Source organism: Mobula birostris, chromosome 6 (assembly GCF_030028105.1).
Source record: "Mobula birostris isolate sMobBir1 chromosome 6, sMobBir1.hap1, whole genome shotgun sequence".
NCBI classification, from domain to species: Eukaryota; Metazoa; Chordata; class Chondrichthyes; order Myliobatiformes; family Myliobatidae; genus Mobula; species Mobula birostris.
In genome coordinates this window covers 112,666,208-112,684,648 of record NC_092375.1, presented here as the reverse complement: position 1 = coordinate 112,684,648, position 18,441 = coordinate 112,666,208, and the positions used below count along the sequence as shown (strand labels likewise).

The window sequence follows — 18,441 nt, the reverse complement described above, 5'->3', positions numbered from 1 at the left end:
CGGGACGGTGGACAAATGCTAGGAAGTGGAGGGTGTGGAGCAGCAGCCCATAAAGGTACCTCCTGCCTGCATCCCTAAATGGGATTGTGGGTGTTGATGAAAGACGGCTCAAGTTGTGTGGATTCGTCTCTCGGGCAAGGCTGCGGGGCCTGGGCCCGACGAGCAGCTCAGCCCGAGTCGTTCCACACACCTGAGCCGCACTGACATCCGTTGAGACAGGGCAAGGGTCGGCCAGGACCCCGCCCTCTGCCAGAGGAGGGGATTCCCGGCCTGAGGCAACCATGTTCCAGACTCTCAGTAGGTCCTGATAGAAGCCGGGCAGCCTCTGCAAAGCAGCACGGCTGACGCCCGCCGGTGGTAGCTGCATATCTTCGGCAAGACAGCAGCCCCTCCGGAGGAAGAAAGTCGCCAACACGTGCCACCTGGGAGGGTGCTCGGCGTACAGGAATCTCTGCAGCGTCCTGAGGCGGAGAGCCGCCAGTCGTGTGCGTACACACACCAGCGACTGTCCGCCCTCTCCTTCTGGGAGACTCAGAACCGCTGCAGAGACCCAGTGTTTCCTGTTTCCCCAGAAGAAGTCCACTAGCTTCCTCTGCATTCTCGCAACAAAAGGGGCAGGGGGGGCCAAGGTGACCATCCGGTACCACAACATGGAGGCCACCAGCTGGTTTATGACCACCACCCTGCCTCGATAGGAAAGCACCCTGAGAAGGCCTGACCAGCGCCCTAGCCGGGCCATGACCTTTGTCTCCAGGTCCTGCCAGTTCGCCAGCCAGGTCTCCCCAGAAGGACTCAGGTAGACTCCCAGATAGAGAAGACGTCTGGTGCTCCACTCAAAAGCTCTCATCTCCTCCGGCAGGGAGTCCACCTGCCACTGGCCTACTAAGAGTCCGGAACATTTCGCCCAGTTGATCCTGGCGGAGGATGCCGCCGAGAAAACATCTTGGCACTCGCGCATCCTCCGCAGGTCACAGGGGTCTGTCATCATGAGGAGTACGTCATCGGCGTAGGCCGAGAGGACGACCCCCATGTCCGGTTCGCGCAGAACCAGACCTGTCAGCCTTCGCCGAAGAAGGCCGAGGAATGGCTCGACACAGATCGCATACAGTTGACCGGACATGGGGCACCCTTGACGCACTCCTCTTCGGAAGTGGATAGGTCCTGTCAATGATCCATTAATTTTAACTAGGCACTCTGCGGCAGAGTACCGGAGCCGAACTCGGGCCACAAAGTGTGGTCCGAGCCCAAAAGCCTGCAGGGTGCCCACCAGGAAACTGTGGTCCACCCGGTCAAAAGCCTTCTCCTGGTCAAGAGAAAGAAACGCTGCCGGGGTCCCAGTCTCCTGGAGTAGGTGGATCAGCTCCCGTACTAGGTGGACATTGTCCTGGATGGAGCGGCCCGGGACTGTATAAGATTGGTCAGGATGGACCACCTGTCCAATTACCGAACCCAGACGGTTGGCCATTGCCCGGGCGAAGATCTTGTAGTCCACGCACAAGAGGGAGACCGGCCGCCAGTTCTTTAGCAGGCGGAGGTCTCCCTTCTTGGGCAGTAGGACCACAACAGCTCTCTGCCATGAGAGGGGCATTTCTCCGGTGGCTAGACTCTCCCCTAGGACAAGGCTGTAATCATCCCCCAGGACATCCCAAAAAGCCTGATAAAACTCAACACTCAGTCCATCCAAACCAGGGGACTTGCCCCTCCGGAGTTGCCGAAGGGCAGTGGACAGCTCCTCCCGAGTCAGGGGGGCATCCAGACGCACTGCGTCCTCTGGGCTGACCTTCGGCAAATCCTCCCAGACCTCATTACACGCCTCCGCATTTGACGGATCAGGCGAGAATAAGGACCGACAGAATGAACGGACCTCGTTGTTAATTCCATCAGGGTCCGTGATGGAGGAACCATCGGCAGCCAGCAGCTCCACTAGCTGCTTTTGAACTCCCCGCCACCTTTCCAACGAGTAGAAGAAGGGTGAGCCACGGTCCAAATCCTGCAGCATTTGGATCCGTGACCTCACGTACGCACCTCGGGACTGCTGGAGCTGCAGGTTCCTTAGTGCGTCCTTCTTCTCCTGGTATTCCTGCCACAGCTGTTGGTCTCCAGCGGTCGGACCGAGGCAGGACTCCAGGTCAAGCAACGCTCTCTCAAGCCGCTCAACGTCAGAGCTCCGCCTCTTTGTCGACCCCCTAGTGTACTCCCGACATAAAAACCGGATGTGGGCTTTGCCCACATCCCACCATAGCCGTAGGGAGCAGAACTCTCTCTGCCTCTCCTTCCAGGAGACCCAGAAAGCTCGGAACGAATCCCGGAATCGGCTGTCCTCCAGCAGCCGGTTGTTAAAATGCCAATACCCGGATCCCACCCGAGGGTGTAGTGGAATAAATTCCATCCACACAAGGTGATGATCCGAGCACGACACCGGCCGCATGGAGGACGCCGACACGCGGGAGACGTAGACCCGAGAGATGTAAATGCGGTCTATCCTGGAACCTCCTTCTCTAGACCTTCTCAAGAAGGCGCTAGAGTTGGGGTGAAGATTCCGCCAGTTGTCCACCAAGTCAAAGGAGCCGACCAGCTCCTTTAACTTTTTTGCCGATGCTGGGTCGCGTTGGAGGCCCGAACGGTCCTCCGCCTCGAGGGTACAATTGAAATCTTCCCCGAGGATGACGCAATCCCCAGGATCGATGGAGCTCAGCAGGGTGGACAGCTGGCAGAATAGGCGCGTCTGCATCACACCGCGCCTGGGAGCATACACATTGATAAAATGCAATGGTACGCCATCCAGGCGCACAACCAGGTGGAGCAGACGGCCGGGCACAACGTCCTGGACTCTTTCAATTACTGGCTGAAAGGTCGGCGCCAACAGGATCTCCACCCCGCTAGAAATGGAGCTGAGGTGGCTCATGTAGACCCCGCCCCGCCACTCCAGGAGCCAAGCAGACTCGTCCCCAGGAATGGTATGGGTTTCCTGCAGGAAACTCACCGTATACCGCCCATCCCTGAGGGCTGAGAGATTGTTATGCCTGCGAAGAGGACCCCTGCTGCCGTTTACATTGAGACTAGCTACGGTAAGCTTCATGGCGGGAGCACACTAGGTCTCAGCAGCTGTGCCCATTTCGGTGAGAGCGGAGGCGCCCTCCACCACACTGTCCGGAAAGCAAGCAAGGATACTTTTTGCCTTCCGGGCTCGAGCGGTACCAGCGACACCCTGTGACCCACCATCCCCCGTAGGAGCGAGGCTGCTTCTCCCTCTAATGTCCCTTACTAGGTCATCTAGGAAAGATATTAGTTGCCGTCTGTCGTTCCCCGCCACCGCATTCCTCTTTCCCTTTCCCTTTCGTCCGAGGATGACTCGCAGGGACCTCACCAGCCTCGGCATGCTGGGCCAGCGTAGCGAGGCTAGTTGAGACCGGTGCTTGGCACCCTCAGAGGTGAGAATAAAATGCTTAATTTCCTCTACAGGTATCAATGGGGACTTCTCAGGAGGGGTGAGGATGTCCATTATTTCACTATCGAAAGAGTCCCCCTCCAACCCGTCACTGCAGACAGAAACCCCATCGGCCTCCCCGCATGTTCCAAAAGATGGCTGCGCTTGTGACCCATACCGCGCAGCGGGCACCTCGCTCTTACCTGCCCGCTCCACCGTCGCATCAGCCTCATCCACATTTGCGACAGTGGAGGGACAATCCCCAGGGACTCCCTGCAAGTCATTAATTGCTGGGGTCAACGTGCACAGAAAAACGCCCTCCCCAGGGGGCAGGCATAGAGGGGAACCCGGCACCTTTGGTCCAAGGGATTCACAAGCAGCCTGGTGCTGAGAATGAGAGAGCTCTGTCTCGTCTCCTCTTACATTATTCGGTACACTGGCCTCCAGAGAGGCGCTGACTTGTAGGTCCTGGGTGGAGGCCTCCAGGGCTGCCTCATTTGTGCAAACAGGGCTATCACAAGCTTTTTGCACAACCACACCATCTTCCCCAGGACTGGTGGCTACATCTGGGGACTCAGGTTTAGAACCAACCCCTACCCGGATTCCCACCCCTTCCTGGGACTCCCCCGCATCTACATCCCCTGCCCTCTTGCGGGAACGTTCCCTTCTCCTCTTCACGCCGGAGGAGCACACAGGTGCAGGCTTCACCGATGGGGCGGCGCTTTCTGTTTCCATCGCCCCGTCTGCTTGCGCACCTCCCCGAGCCCCACGCTCCACTTCAGGCGAAATGGGCGTGAGCTCTGCAGCCTCAAAGGCCCGCTTCTTACTGTGTTTGGATTTCCCCTTTGTCTTCTTACTCCGCACAGACTCCATCCCGTCCCCCACCTGAACCACAGGGAGAGGAGCAGGGACCGACCCAACCGTAGGAGTAGGGGTAGGGGTAGGGGCAGGGGCAGGGTGAGGGGCTGGGGCAGGATCACGGGCGGGGGCAGGGTCAGATGCAGGCGCAGACGCACGCGCAGGAGTAGGATCAGGGGCAGAGGTAGCTGGGGCACTGGTGCCCGAAATGGGCTCCCTCGGGTTCCGGGCGGCAGGACAGTCCCTCCGAAAGTGCCCCACCCCCCTGCACGCATGGCACCGCGGGCGCTCGGAGCTCCAGTACACCTGAGAATCTACTCCCTCGTGCCGGACAGTAAACCGGCCCTCAACATCGTCCTCCCTTTCCAGCTGCATGAATACCTGACGCCAGAAAGAGATTACGGTGCGGAGGGTGCGTCTCTTAAATTTGTGTCGGATGGCAGTGATCTCCGACCTTACTTGCCCTAAACGGGCCAGTGGGGGTAGCAAGTCCTCATTTGGAATGAAAGGCTTAACATGCCCAAGCACGATACGTTGCGTGGGGGCCGTCACCAGCTCCATAGGTAAAAAGATGTTGTCTACCGTGACTCCCCTGCTTAGGGCCCGGTGCACTAGCTCTTCATTCGCCAGATAAAACACCGCCTTTCCGAACTCCTTCTCGGTGGCCAGAATACCACCTTTCCCAACAAGGTCCTCCATTGCCTCCGTACACTTTTCTAGTGTCATTCCAGGGCGCAAAATACATTGCACCCCACGTTCCACCTTCACCGACCGAAACAGGGCGTTGTCCGAGGCCGGGGAGGCAGCCGCCCTTGCGTAACTCCCCGAAGGCCCGCGACTCCCTGGAGACCGGTCCGGCATGCTGGCGCTCTTTCCAGTCCGAGAATCCTACAGCGGTGCCGGTTAGAAGTCCTGGAACGAGTCGAATAACTGGCCGGGAAAGATTGCAGTCGACAGTTCCTCGCTGGCTCGACGCCAGGAAAGGCTCCGTCGGACTTGCAGAGACCCAGGCCGGGAGAGGCCGAAACGTCCTTCCAGATGCTTCGGCACCAACACCGGACGAAAATCAGGAAAAACAATGGAGGAGGAACGTTACCCCGCTGTCAATTTTTTTTTTTTTTTTTTTTTTTTTTAAACAAAATTCTTTATTACAAATGTCGGTGCCATACAATATTTACAAACCCAGTGAATAACACATTTACTACACTACAAACAGACAATACATGTTAAACCAATATATTGCCATCCTCGTCAATGATGGCATTTACACCCCGCGGAGCCCAACGGTCCCGGAACATCTCGACGGTCGCCGTGGACTGTGCGTATTCCTTTTCAATGTTCACCCGGGCTCGAACATACCCCCTAAACATAGCCAGGCAGTCCGCCCGGGGAGAACCTCCTGCCACCCTTTTCCAGGAGCCACGGATGGCAATTTTCGCCAGCCCCAGGAGCAAGTTGACAAGGACATCCTCATCCCTCTGTGCCCCCCTCCTTACTGGATGACCATATATGAATAGGGTGGGACTGAAATGCAACCAGAAGGCGAGAAGCAGCCCACGCAAATACGCGAAAAGGGGCTGCAGCCTCACACACTCCACGTACATATGGTACACGGTCTCCTCCAGCCCGCAGAAGTGACACGCGGCTGGGAGATCCGTGTACAAACTAAAGAACTTATTGCAGGGCACCGCTTTATGCAGCACCCTCCAGCCGAGATCCCCAAGGTGCATGGGAAGGACTCCCTTGTAGAGGGACTTCCACTGGGGACCCCCCTCACCTCCAGGTGGAAAGACCGACCGCCATGGCGTGTCGGGACGGTGGACAAATGCTAGGAAGTGGAGGGTGTGGAGCAGCAGCCCATAAAGGTACCTCCTGCCTGCATCCCTAAATGGGATTGTGGGTGTTGATGAAAGACGGCTCAAGTTGTGTGGATTCGTCTCTCGGGCAAGGCTGCGGGGCCTGGGCCCGACGAGCAGCTCAGCCCGAGTCGTTCCACACACCTGAGCCGCACTGACATCCGTTGAGACAGGGCAAGGGTCGGCCAGGACCCCGCCCTCTGCCAGAGGAGGGGATTCCCGGCCTGAGGCAACCATGTTCCAGACTCTCAGTAGGTCCTGATAGAAGCCGGGCAGCCTCTGCAAAGCAGCACGGCTGACGCCCGCCAGTGGTAGCTGCATATCTTCGGCAAGACAGCAGCCCCTCCGGAGGAAGAAAGTCGCCAACACGTGCCACCTGGGAGGGTGCTCGGCGTACAGGAATCTCTGCAGCGTCCTGAGGCGGAGAGCCGCCAGTCGTGTGCGTACACACACCAGCGACTGTCCGCCCTCTCCTTCTGGGAGACTCAGAACCGCTGCAGAGACCCAGTGCTTCCTGTTTCCCCAGAAGAAGTCCACTAGCTTCCTCTGCATTCTTGCGACAAAAGGGGCAGGGGGGGCCAAGGTGACCATCCGGTACCACAACATGGAGGCCACCAGCTGGTTTATGACCACCACCCTGCCTCGATAGGAAAGCACCCTGAGAAGGCCTGACCAGCGCCCTAGCCGGGCCATGACCTTTGTCTCCAGGTCCTGCCAGTTCGCCAGCCAGGTCTCCCCAGAAGGACTCAGGTAGACTCCCAGATAGAGAAGACGTCTGGTGCTCCACTCAAAAGCTCTCATCTCCTCCGGCAGAGAGTCCACCTGCCACTGGCCTACTAAGAGTCCGGAACATTTCGCCCAGTTGATCCTGGCGGAGGATGCCGCCGAGAAAACATCTTGGCACTCGCGCATCCTCCGCAGGTCACAGGGGTCTGTCATCATGAGGAGTACGTCATCGGCGTAGGCCGAGAGGACGACCCCCATGTCCGGTTCGCGCAGAACCAGACCTGTCAGCCTTCGCCGAAGAAGGCCGAGGAATGGCTCGACACAGATCGCATACAGTTGACCGGACATGGGGCACCCTTGACGCACTCCTCTTCGGAAGTGGATAGGTCCTGTCAATGATCCATTAATTTTAACTAGGCATTCTGCGGCAGAGTACAGGAGCCGAACTCGGGCCACAAAGTGTGGTCCGAGCCCAAAAGCCTGCAGGGTGCCCACCAGGAAACTGTGGTCCACCCGGTCAAAAGCCTTCTCCTGGTCAAGAGAAAGAAACGCTGCCGGGGTCCCAGTCTCCTGGAGTAGGTGGATCAGGTCCCGTACTAGGTGGACATTGTCCTGGATGGAGCGGCCCGGGACTGTATAAGATTGGTCAGGATGGACCACCTGTCCAATTACCGAACCCAGACGGTTGGCCATTGCCCGGGCGAAGATCTTGTAGTCCACGCACAAGAGGGAGACCGGCCGCCAGTTCTTTAGCAGGCGGAGGTCTCCCTTCTTGGGCAGTAGGACCACAACAGCTCTCCGCCATGAGAGGGGCATTTCTCCAGTGGCTAGGCTCTCCCCTAGGACAAGGCTGTAATCATCCCCCAGGACATCCCAAAAAGCCTGATAAAACTCAACACTCAGTCCATCCAAACCAGGGGACTTGCCCCTCCGGAGTTGCCGAAGGGCAGTGGACAGCTCCTCCCGAGTCAGGGGGGCATCCAGACGCACTGCGTCCTCTGGGCTGACCTTCGGCAAATCCTCCCAGACCTCATTACACGCCTCCGCATTTGACGGATCAGGCGAGAATAAGGACCGATAGAAAGAACGGACCTCGTTGTTAATTCCATCAGGGTCCGTGATGGAGGAGCCATCGGCAGCCAGCAGCTCCACTAGCTGCTTTTGAACTCCCCGCCACCTTTCCAACGAGTAGAAGAAGGGTGAGCCACGGTCCAAATCCTGCAGCATTTGGATCCGTGACCTCACGTACGCACCTCGGGACTGCTGAAGCTGCAGGTTCCTTAGTGCGTCCTTCTTCTCCTGGTATTCCTGCCACAGCTGTTGGTCTCCAGCGGTTGGACCGAGGCGGGACTCCAGGTCAAGCAACGCTCTCTCAAGCCGCTCAACCTCAGAGCTCCGCCTCTTTGTCGACCCCCTAGTGTACTCCCGACATAAAAACCGGATGTGGGCTTTGCCCACATCCCACCATAGCCGTAGGGAGCAGAAATCTCTTCGCCTCTCCTTCCAGGAGACCCAGAAAGCTCGGAACGAATCCCGGAATCGGCTGTCCTCCAGCAGCCGGTTGTTAAAATGCCAGTACCCGGATCCCACCCGAGGGTGTAGTGGAATAAATTCCATCCACACAAGGTGATGATCCGAGCACGACACCGGCTGCATGGAGGACGCCGACACGCGGGAGACGTAGGCCCGAGAGATGTAAATGCGGTCTATCCTGGAACCTCCTTCTCTAGACCTTCTCGAGAAGGCGCTAGAGTTGGGGTGAAGATTCCGCCAGCTGTCCACCAAGTCAAAGGAGCCGACTAGCTCCTTTAACTTTTTTGCCGATGCTGGGTCGCGTTGGAGGCCCGAACGGTCCTCCGCCTCGAGGGTACAATTGAAATCTCCCCCGAGGATGACGCAATCCCCAGGATCGATGGAGCTCAGCAGGGTGGACAGCTGGCAGAATAGGCGCGTCTGCATCACACCGCGCCTGGGAGCATACACATTGATAAAATGCAATGGTACGCCATCCAGGCGCACAACCAGGTGGAGCAGACGGCCGGGCACAACGTCCTGGACTCTTTCAATTACTGGCTGGAAGGTCGGGGCCAACAGGATCGCCACCCCGCTAGAAATGGAGCTGAGGTGACTCATGTAGACCCCGCCCCGCCACTCCAGGAGCCAAGCAGACTCGTCCCCAGGGATGGTATGGGTTTCCTGCAGGAAACTCACCGTATACCGCCCATCCCTGAGGGCTGAGAGATTGTTATGCCTGCGAAGAGGACCCCTGCTGCCGTTTACGTTGAGACTAGCTATGGTAAGCTTCATGGCGGGAGCACACTAGGTCTCAGCAGCTGTGCCCATTTCGGTGAGAGCGGAGGCGCCCTCCACCACACTGTCCGGAAAGAAAGCAAGGTTACTTTTTGCCTTCCGGGCTCGAGCGGTACCAGCGACACCCTGTGACCCACCATCCCCCGTAGGAGCGAGGCTGCTTCTCCCTCTAATGTCCCTTACTAGGTCATCTAGGAAGGATTTTAGTTGCCGTCTGTCGTTCCCCGCCACCGCATTCCTCTTTCCCTTTCCCTTTCGTCCGAGGATGACTCGCAGGGACCTCACCAGCCTCGGCATGCTGGGCCAGCGTAGCGAGGCTAGTTGAGGCCGGTGCTTGGCACCCTCAGAGGTAAGAATAAAATGCTTAATTTCCTCTACAGGTATCAATGGGGACTTCTCAGGAGGGGTGAGGATGTCCATTATTTCACTATCGAAAGAGTCCCCCTCCAACCCGTCACTGCAGACAGAATCCCCATCGGCCTCCCCGCATGTTCCAAAAGATGGCTGCGCTTGTGACCCATACCGCGCAGCGGGCACCTCGCTCTTACCTGCCCGCTCCACCGTCGCATCAGCCTCATCCACATTTGCGACAGTGGAGGGACAATCCCCAGGGACTCCCTGCAAGTCATTAATTGCTGGGGTCGACGTGCACAGAAAAACGCCCTCCCCAGGGGGCAGGCATAGAGGGGAACCCGGCACCTTTGGTCCAAGGGATTCACAAGCAGCCTGGTGCTGAGAATGAGAGCGCTTTGTCTCGTCTCCTCTTACATTATTCGGTACACTGGCCTCCAGAGAGGCGCTGACTTGTAGGTCCTGGGTGGAGGCCTCCAGGGCTGCCTCATTGGTGCAAACAGGGCTATCACAAGCTATTTGCACAACCACACCATCTTCCCCAGGACTGGTGGCTACATCTGGGGACTCAGGTTTAGAACCAACCCCTACCCGGATTCCCACCCCTTCCTGGGACTCCTCCGCATCTACATCCCCTGCCCTCTTGCGGGAACGTTCCCTTCTCCTCTTCACACCGGAGGAGCACACAGGTGCAGGCTTCACCGATGGGGCGGCGCTCTCTGTTTCCATCGCCCCGTCTGCTAGCGCACCTCCCCGAGCCCCACGCTCCACTTCAGGCGAAATGGGCGTGAGCTCTGCAGCCTCAAAGGCCCGCTTCTTACTGTGTTTGGATTTCCCCTTTGCCTTCTTACTCCGCACAGACTCCACCCCGTCCCCCACCCGAACCACAGGGAGAGGAGCAGGGACCGACCCAACCGTAGGAGTAGAGGTAGGGGTAGGGGCAGGGGCAGGGTGAGGAGCTGGGGCAGGATTACGGGCGGGGGCAGGGTCAGATGCAGGCGCAGATGCACGTGCAGGAGTAGGATCAGGGGCAGAGGTAGCTGGGGCACTGGTGCCCGAAATGGGCTCCCTCGGGTTCCGGCCGGCAGGACAGTCCCTCCGAAAGTGCCCCACCCCCCTGCACGCATGGCACCGCGGGCGCTCGGAGCTCCAGTACACCTGATAATCCACTCCCTCATGCCGGACAGTAAACCGGCCCTCAACATCGTCCTCCCTTTCCAGCTGCATGAATACCTGACGCCGGAAAGAGATTACGGTGCGGAGGGTGCGTCTCTTAAATTTGTGTCGGATGGCAGTGATCTCCGACCTTACTTGCCCTAAACGGGCCAGTGGGGGAAGCAAGTCCTCATTTGGAATGAAAGGCTTAACATGCCCAAGCACGATACGTTGCGTGGGGGCCGTCACCAGCTCCATAGGTAAAAAGATGTTGTCTACCGTGACTCCCCTGCTTAGGGCCCGGTGCACTAGCTCTTCATTCACCAGATAAAACACCGCCTTTCCAAACTCCTTCTCGGTGGCCAGAATACCACCTTTCCCAACAAGGTCCTCCATTGCCTCCGTACACTTTTCTAGTGTCATTCCAGGGCGCAAAATACATTGCACCCCACGTTCCACCTTCACCGACCGAAAAAGGGCGTTGTCCGAGGCCGGGGAGGCAGCCGCCCTTGCGTAACTCCCCGAAGGCCCGCGACTCCCTGGAGACCGGTCCGGCATGCTGGCGCTCTTTCCAGTCCGAGAATCCTACAGCGGTGCCGGTTAGAAGTCCTGGAACGAGTCGAATAACTGGCCGGGAAAGTTTGCAGTCGACAGTTCCTCGCTGGCTCGACGCCAGGAAAGGCTCCGTCGGACTTGCAGAGACCCAGGCCGGGAGAGGCCGAAACGTCCTTCCAGATGCTTCGGCACCAACACCGGACGAAAATCAGGAAAAACAATGGAGGAGGAACGTTACCCCGCTGTCAATGGGGGGAACGACGGCGTTTGCCTCCGGTTTTGGAGCGAACCGGCTTCCTGGCGAGTTGCCAGCGGCCGCAGCTGGGAGCTATGCAGTTAGCAGCCGCCAACAAACCCAGCCCAAACCGGCAGTAAAACTGCACACCGAGTTTCTTCACCAGCGCCGTCACTCACTCGATTGTTCAAGAGACTTTTAGAGCCACCTCCAAAGTATTCCACGAACTTTATCCAGTAGTTTTGCCTCGATTTCTCCCAGCTCAGTCAGCACAGCTCCTCTCTGTGTCTGACCCCGGGAGTGTGTGATGGGACAGTGTAGAGGGAGCTTCACTCTGTGTCTGACCCTGGGAGTGTGTGATGGGACAGTGTAGAGGGAGCTTCACTCTGTGTCTGACCCTGGGAGTGTGTGATGGGACAGTGTCTGTGTCTGACCCTGGGAGTATGTGATGGGACAGTCTCTGGACAGTCTCTGGAGTATGTGATGGGACAGTGTGGAGGGAGCTTCACTCTGTGTCTGACCCTGGGAGTGTGTGATGGGACAGTGTGGAGGGAGCTTCACTCTGTGTCTGACCCTGGGAGTGTGTGATGGGACGGTGTAGAGGGAGATTCACTCTGTGTCTGCAATCATCAATGGGACTGCAGTCGAGAGGGTGAGTAGTTTCAAATTCCTCGATATACACATCACCAAAGATCTCACCTGGACAGTACACACCGGCAGTGTGGCAAAAAAAAAAGCAAAACAGCATCTCTTCCACCTCAGGTGACTGAAGTAGTTCGGCATGGGCCCCCAAATCTTCCAGACCTTGTACAGGGCACCATTGAGAGCATCCTGACTGACTGTATCACCGCCTGGTGTGGGAACTGCACCAACCTTGACCGCTGGGAACTGCAGAGAGTGGTACAGACAGCCCAGTGGATCTGTGGACATGAACTTCCCTCCATTGAGGACATTTACAGCAGCAGGTGCAGAAAGAGGCCTGGAAGATCATCAGGGCCACTCGTCACCCCGACCATAAACTGTTTCAGCTGCTTCCGTCTGGCAAACTGCAACATTAAAACCAGGACCAACAGGCTACGGGACAACTTCTTTCTTCAAGCCATCAGAGTTAAAATTGACATATCTGTACATTGTGACAGAGTCATAACACAAAGACTTTTATTTCTCCACATTGTGGGATGGATGTAAGATTTAAATAAATTCAAATAAATTCAAATTCAACCACAGGATTGTGTAATGGGGTGGTGTGGAGTGAGCTTCACTCTGTGTCTGACCCCGGGGGTGTGGTCCGACCGGGGCTGGGGTTGGGGGTGGGAGGTTTTATGTGATGGGACAGTGTAGAGGGAGCTTCACTCTGTGTCTGACCCCGGGGGTGTGGTCCAACCGGGGCTGGGGTTGGGGGTGGGAGGTTTTATGTGATGGGACAGTGTAGAGGGAGCTTCACTCTGTGTCTGACCCCAGGGGTGTGGTCCGACCGGGGCTGGGGTTGGGGGTGGGAGGTTTTATGTGATGGGACAGTGTAGAGGGAGCTTCACTCTGTGTCTGACCCCGGGGGTGTGGTCCGACCGGGGCTGGGGTTGGGGGTGGGAGGTTTTATGTGATGGGACAGTGTAGAGGGAGCTTCACTCTGTGTCTGACCCCGGGGGTGTGGTCCGACCGGGGTTGGGGTTGGGGGTGGGAGGTTTTATGTGATGGGACAGTATAGAGGGAGCCCATAGTGATGCTTCAGGAGGAGAAAACAAGAAAAGTAAAAGTTCTAAGCCTCAGGTCCTTGCAGAGTCATCAAGAAATACAACACAGAACCCGGCCCTTTGGGCCAATTCTTCCATGCTGACCCAGGTAGACCTAACTCAGCCCACTTACCAAAGAAGCAGTAGATGACTCCGAAGAGGCAACACATGGAGCAGAGTACAGAGGGCACGATATCATACTTCCGGTCGATCTCCTGGTCACACGTACGGAGTGCGCTCTGTCCTGCATCGTGCGTCAGGAGCTGGAAGGGCAGGGTCTGCAGTGTGGACGTCATGGTTCCAAGTTGCCCGTAACAGCGTCCGTCAGAAGAGAGGTCACAGGACAGTTTCCATACAGAGCCAGGAGGAGCTGAAAAAGCAAAGCAAACTGTGATCAGAGTACAGAAACAGGCCCTTCGGCTCATCTGGCTCACTCGAATCAGTGTAGATAGTAGATTAAAGAAGTCGTCACATTGCACTGAAACTTTGAAACATACAGTCAAACGTGTCATTTCCGTTAACGACCAACACAGTTCAAGAATGTGCCGCGGAGCAGCCCACGAGTGCAGATAACATGTTAACACACTGATTATTGTAAAATTAGGGACATTTAAGAAACTCTTAGATAGAAACATGAATTTTAAAAAATGATGCAGAAGGGAAGGGTTAGATTGATGTTAGAGTCATTAAAAATTTGGCACAACATCATGGGCCGAAGGGCTCTAGTGTTCTATGTCCGAGCTAACACTTTATGGCGTTGCTGTCTGTAAGAAGTTCTCCCTGTGCCGCATGGGTTTCCTCCAGGTGCTCCAGTTTCCTCCCACATTCCAAAGTTGTACTGTTTGGGTTATGAGTAGTGGGCATGCTGGATTGGCACCGGAAGCATGGCAAAGCTTGCAGGCTGCCCCCAGCTCATCCTCGGACTGTATGGTTTGCGCAAATGATGCATTTCACTGCATGTTTGATTTGCATGTGACAGATAAAACTAACATCTTTAATTTCCCATCTTCACTGGTCCCAGTGGCTTGGACACAGAGGGAGACCATAAAACCATAAGACAAAGAGACAAAGGAACAGAATTAGGCCAATTGGCCCATCGGGTCTGCTCTGCCATTCAATCAGGGCTGATTTATTATCCCTCTCAACCTTTATTTTCCTGCTTTCTCTCTCCTCCTCGATAAGCCTAAAGGAGCATACACTCACACAGTACAGAAACAGACCTTTCGGCCCATTGGGTCCATACTGACTCACGGGTCCGGCAAGAACAATGGATTCCAGATTTTGGATCCTTTGGTGGAGGGGTGGGGGTGGTTTAAGGTATGGCCATTAATGGTGTAGAATGAAGATCAAAGGTTCAGTTCCTGCCACTGCCTGTGAGGGAATCGTATGTTCTCCCCGTGACCGTCTGTGTTTCTTGTGGGTGCTCCAGCTTCCTCCCACACGCCAAAGACACGAGAGTTAGTAGGTGAATTGGTCACTTGGGTGTAAATGGGTGGCGTGGGCTCGTTGGGCTGCAAGGGTCTGTACCTCCAAGTAAAATAAGATGTGTTGGGGACATCCAGGTACTGGGCCTTCTGGTCTATGTCTTTATGCTCTCGTCTGATGCTGACCAGCTTTCCCTCCATTTCTCTTCCAGACAAGGAACACTACAGCACAGAAGCAGGCCCTTTGGCCCATCTAGTCCATGCCGAACTATTATTCTGCCTTGCCCCATCAACCTGAACTTGGACCATAGCCCTCCACACCCCTCCCATCCATGTTCTGATCCAAACTTCTCTTAAATGCTGTAATCAAACCTGAATCCAGCACTTCCACTGGCAGCTCATTCACCCTCTGAGTGAAGAGGTTGTCCCTCAGGTTCCCCTGAAATATTTCACCTTTCACACTTAACCTGTGACCTCTACTTCTAGTCTCAACCAACCTCAGTGGAAAAAGTTTGGTTGCATCTATCTATATCCCTCATGATTTTGTATACACTTGGCCCTCCTTATCCGCGAGGGATTGGTTCTGGGACCTCTCGCAGATACCAAAAAACGCGGATGCTCAAGTTCCTTATTCAACCTGTCTAAATACGGTGGATCTTAGGACCCAGCAGAACCCCAGACCTTATTTAACCTGTCTCAGTGTGGTGGGCATTAGGACCCAGCGGCGGAGCTCTGAATCCGCAGTGTTTCTGTTCACGAAAATAATCACGATCATGATTGAAAATAAAGTGGAAATAATAAAGCGATCAGAAAGAGGTGAAACGCCATCGGTCATTGGAAAAACGTTATGCTACAGTCGGTCAACGATTGGAACAATTTTAAAGGATAAAGTGAGAAAGGCCTTGCCCCAATGAAAGCTACAATTATTACTAAGCAACGCAGTGGTTTAATTATTGGGTTTTGGGGTTTTGATCCTCCACATCAACCCAACATGGATGGAGAGCACGCTCAGGAGCGGTCTGTCACTGGATCAAATTCGGGAATTTCCGTTCCCAAGCCCGGCGCTGAAACATATGTTTCTTAAGTGTTTTATTTGCATAGTAAGGTAAAATATATACTATATACTAAGACAAACGTTTGACTAACTGACGCTAAATAATACCAGATGTACCTGTTCCGACTTACTTAGTAAGAGAACTTCCATTTTTTTTCCGATCCCGATCCACGATAACCTACGCACATCCTCTCGTATACTTTAAATCATCTCTAGGTTACTTATAATACCTAATACAATGTAAATGCTGTGTAAAATAGTTGTTATACTGCATTGTTTAGGGAATAATGGCAAGAAAAAAAAGTCTGTACATGTTCGAACAACAAGTGCTGGAAGAGCACTTCCGGGTTTCCTCGATTCGCGGTTGGTTGAATTCGCGCATGCGGAACTCGCAGATAAGGAGGGCTGACTGTACCTCTGAAGTCTCTCCTTATTCTATGACCTTAACCTTTGACCTCTAGTTCCGAGGGTCTGAATATCTAGAACAGTAAACTCTCCGAGAGGAGAAGTGGGTCAAAGAGTTGGCAGTGCGGAGACGGAATGAACAGCCTTCTGTACGATGCCACTGCTACATCTCGAGAACGAGTCTGACAGGAAACATCAGCCGGGACAAGTGAGCGGCCAAGACAGAAAAGAGTTACCAGCAGTGTCCACGTGCACGCACTTGTTCCGTGTCTCCACCGGTCTGCAGCTGGTCCTGTCCTAGCCAGATGGCACTGCCCACTCTCACTAGACCACTGGCACAGGTCAATAGGCCAGATCCATGTCTGCCCCCTCCGTGGCCTGGGATGTCACATCAAGTGACTGGGGGGGAGGGGGGGGGGGTCAAAGGTCCTACCAGCTGACAGATGTAATGGAAGATCTCAGCTCAGTCCGTCCCTGGAAAACAGATTCAACAATTAGCCAGTCAATCTAACATAAGATATAACAGCACAGGCTCTTCAGCCCATGACTTGCCAACCTTTAAAACTACCCCAAGATCAGTCTAGCCCTTCCCTCCTACACAGCCCTCCATTTTTCTGTTATCCATGTGCTCTTAAATGTCCCCAATGTACCCGCCTCTACCACCACCCCTGGCAGCGCGCACCCTCCAATCTGTGTAAAAAACCCACATTTGACAGCCCTCTATACTTCACTCCAATCACTTGAAAATTATGCACCCTCGTATTAGCCATTTGCGCCATGGGAAAAAGTCCCTGGATATTCACTCGATCTATGCCTTATATCATCTTGTAGAGCTCTATCAAGTTACCTCTCATCCTCCTTCACTCCAAAGAGAAAAGCCCTAGGTCACTCAAACTGTCCTCAAAAGACATGCTCTCTAGTCTAGGTAGCACTATGGTAAATCCCCTGGGCAGCCTCTCTAAAGCTTCCTCATCCTTCCTCCTGTGGCAACCAGAACCGAACACAACGTTCCAAGTGTGGTCTTGTCGGGTATTGTAATTGGGACAAATGTACATAATTCACAACTATGGACATTGAGTTGTGGTTTCACTTTAAGAGGCTGGTCTGAAATGATGATATAATTATGTACCGCGCTTTGTCTTCAGTTTTTTTGGAGTTCAATAAATCAGTTGTTATGGTTTTTCTTAAACATAAAATGCCCCACATCTTGTTATCTGCGAAAACCTACATTGGTGACACCAATGCTCTAGGATGGTTGCAGGGTTATTGAACATGTCGGCCAACGCAGTCGCCTTGAAGCTGCTGGAGTTTTTGGGGCAAAATGCTGCTACTTGGACCGTACAGGCCAAGGCCTAATTTGCGCTGCGAGAAATCTCCGCTGATGACACCAAGTTTTACTACGTAGTAGCATCACTCAGCACTCCACGTTACAGGAATCCAGTAAAGGCCAGTCATCCTAACTCCAAGGTCACCTTTGACCTGCAAAAGCTGTGATTTGAGCTTCCTTGTAGGTTTGTGGATGTGGAGCAGCAAATGTTGGCCAGACAGGATGCACGGTGGAAACCTGCATCAAGGAGAACAAGAAGTGTATCCGCTTGGGTTACCTGGAGAAATCGTCAGTAGCAGAATATTGTATTCACAATGGCCTTAAGATTGACTTCGATGCCACAAAACTACTGTGCCTCACCAATAGCTTTTGAGGCAGCCTGGTGAAGGAAGCCATTGAAATAAAACTAGAGGAAAGAATTTTAACAAAGATGAAGGTTTCGCTGTAAGTAAGAACTTGAATTCAATTGTAAGTAAGTGGGACAGCGGAAACCCAATTGGACGAGGACTAACCAATCAGGAGAGACGGACGGTTGGGGTATAAATAGTACCGGACTAGACGTGCCCGGGCATCATCCCTGATTAAGATGGCAGAGTTTGTCATCGTAACATCGGTTAAAATCGGTAACCGTACCCGGCTGGAAGCCCTAGACGAGTTTATTCATCTGTTGGAATTCTTTGAGGAGAAACAGCAGAATAGCCAAAGGAGGATCAATAGACGTTCTTTCCTTGTACCTTCAAGGCTTTTGACAAGGTGCCACACATGAGGCTGCTAAACAAGGTAAGAGCCCATGGGATTACAGGAAAGACATTAGCATAGACAGAAGCTTGGCTGACTGACAGGAGACAAAAAGAATCTAAGGACAATCCTTTAGAAGAGAGATGAGGAGGAATTTCTTTAGCCAGAAGGTGATGAATCTGTGGAATTCATTGCCATGGATGGCTGTAGGGACCAAATCATTGGGTATATTTAAAGAGCGAGTTGAAGATCAAAGATTACAGGAAGAAGACAAGAGAATAGGGTTGAGA

At 54.4% G+C, this 18,441-nt stretch overlaps 1 protein-coding gene across 11 annotated transcripts in view; it reads right to left on the bottom strand.

The window, feature by feature from the left end:
• Nucleotides 1–18,441, bottom strand: part of tmem198ab (transmembrane protein 198ab) — a 133,004-nt gene that overhangs the window by 27,759 nt on the left and 86,804 nt on the right. For 7 of the 11 annotated variants that reach the window (XM_072261015.1, XM_072261016.1, XM_072261018.1 and 4 more), the window contains one exon: nucleotides 13,337–13,573. In XM_072261015.1, coding sequence (XP_072117116.1) covers nucleotides 13,337–13,573 — 237 coding nt within the window. The other 4 variants (XM_072261021.1, XM_072261023.1, XM_072261022.1 and 1 more) reach the window with 3 other exon arrangements.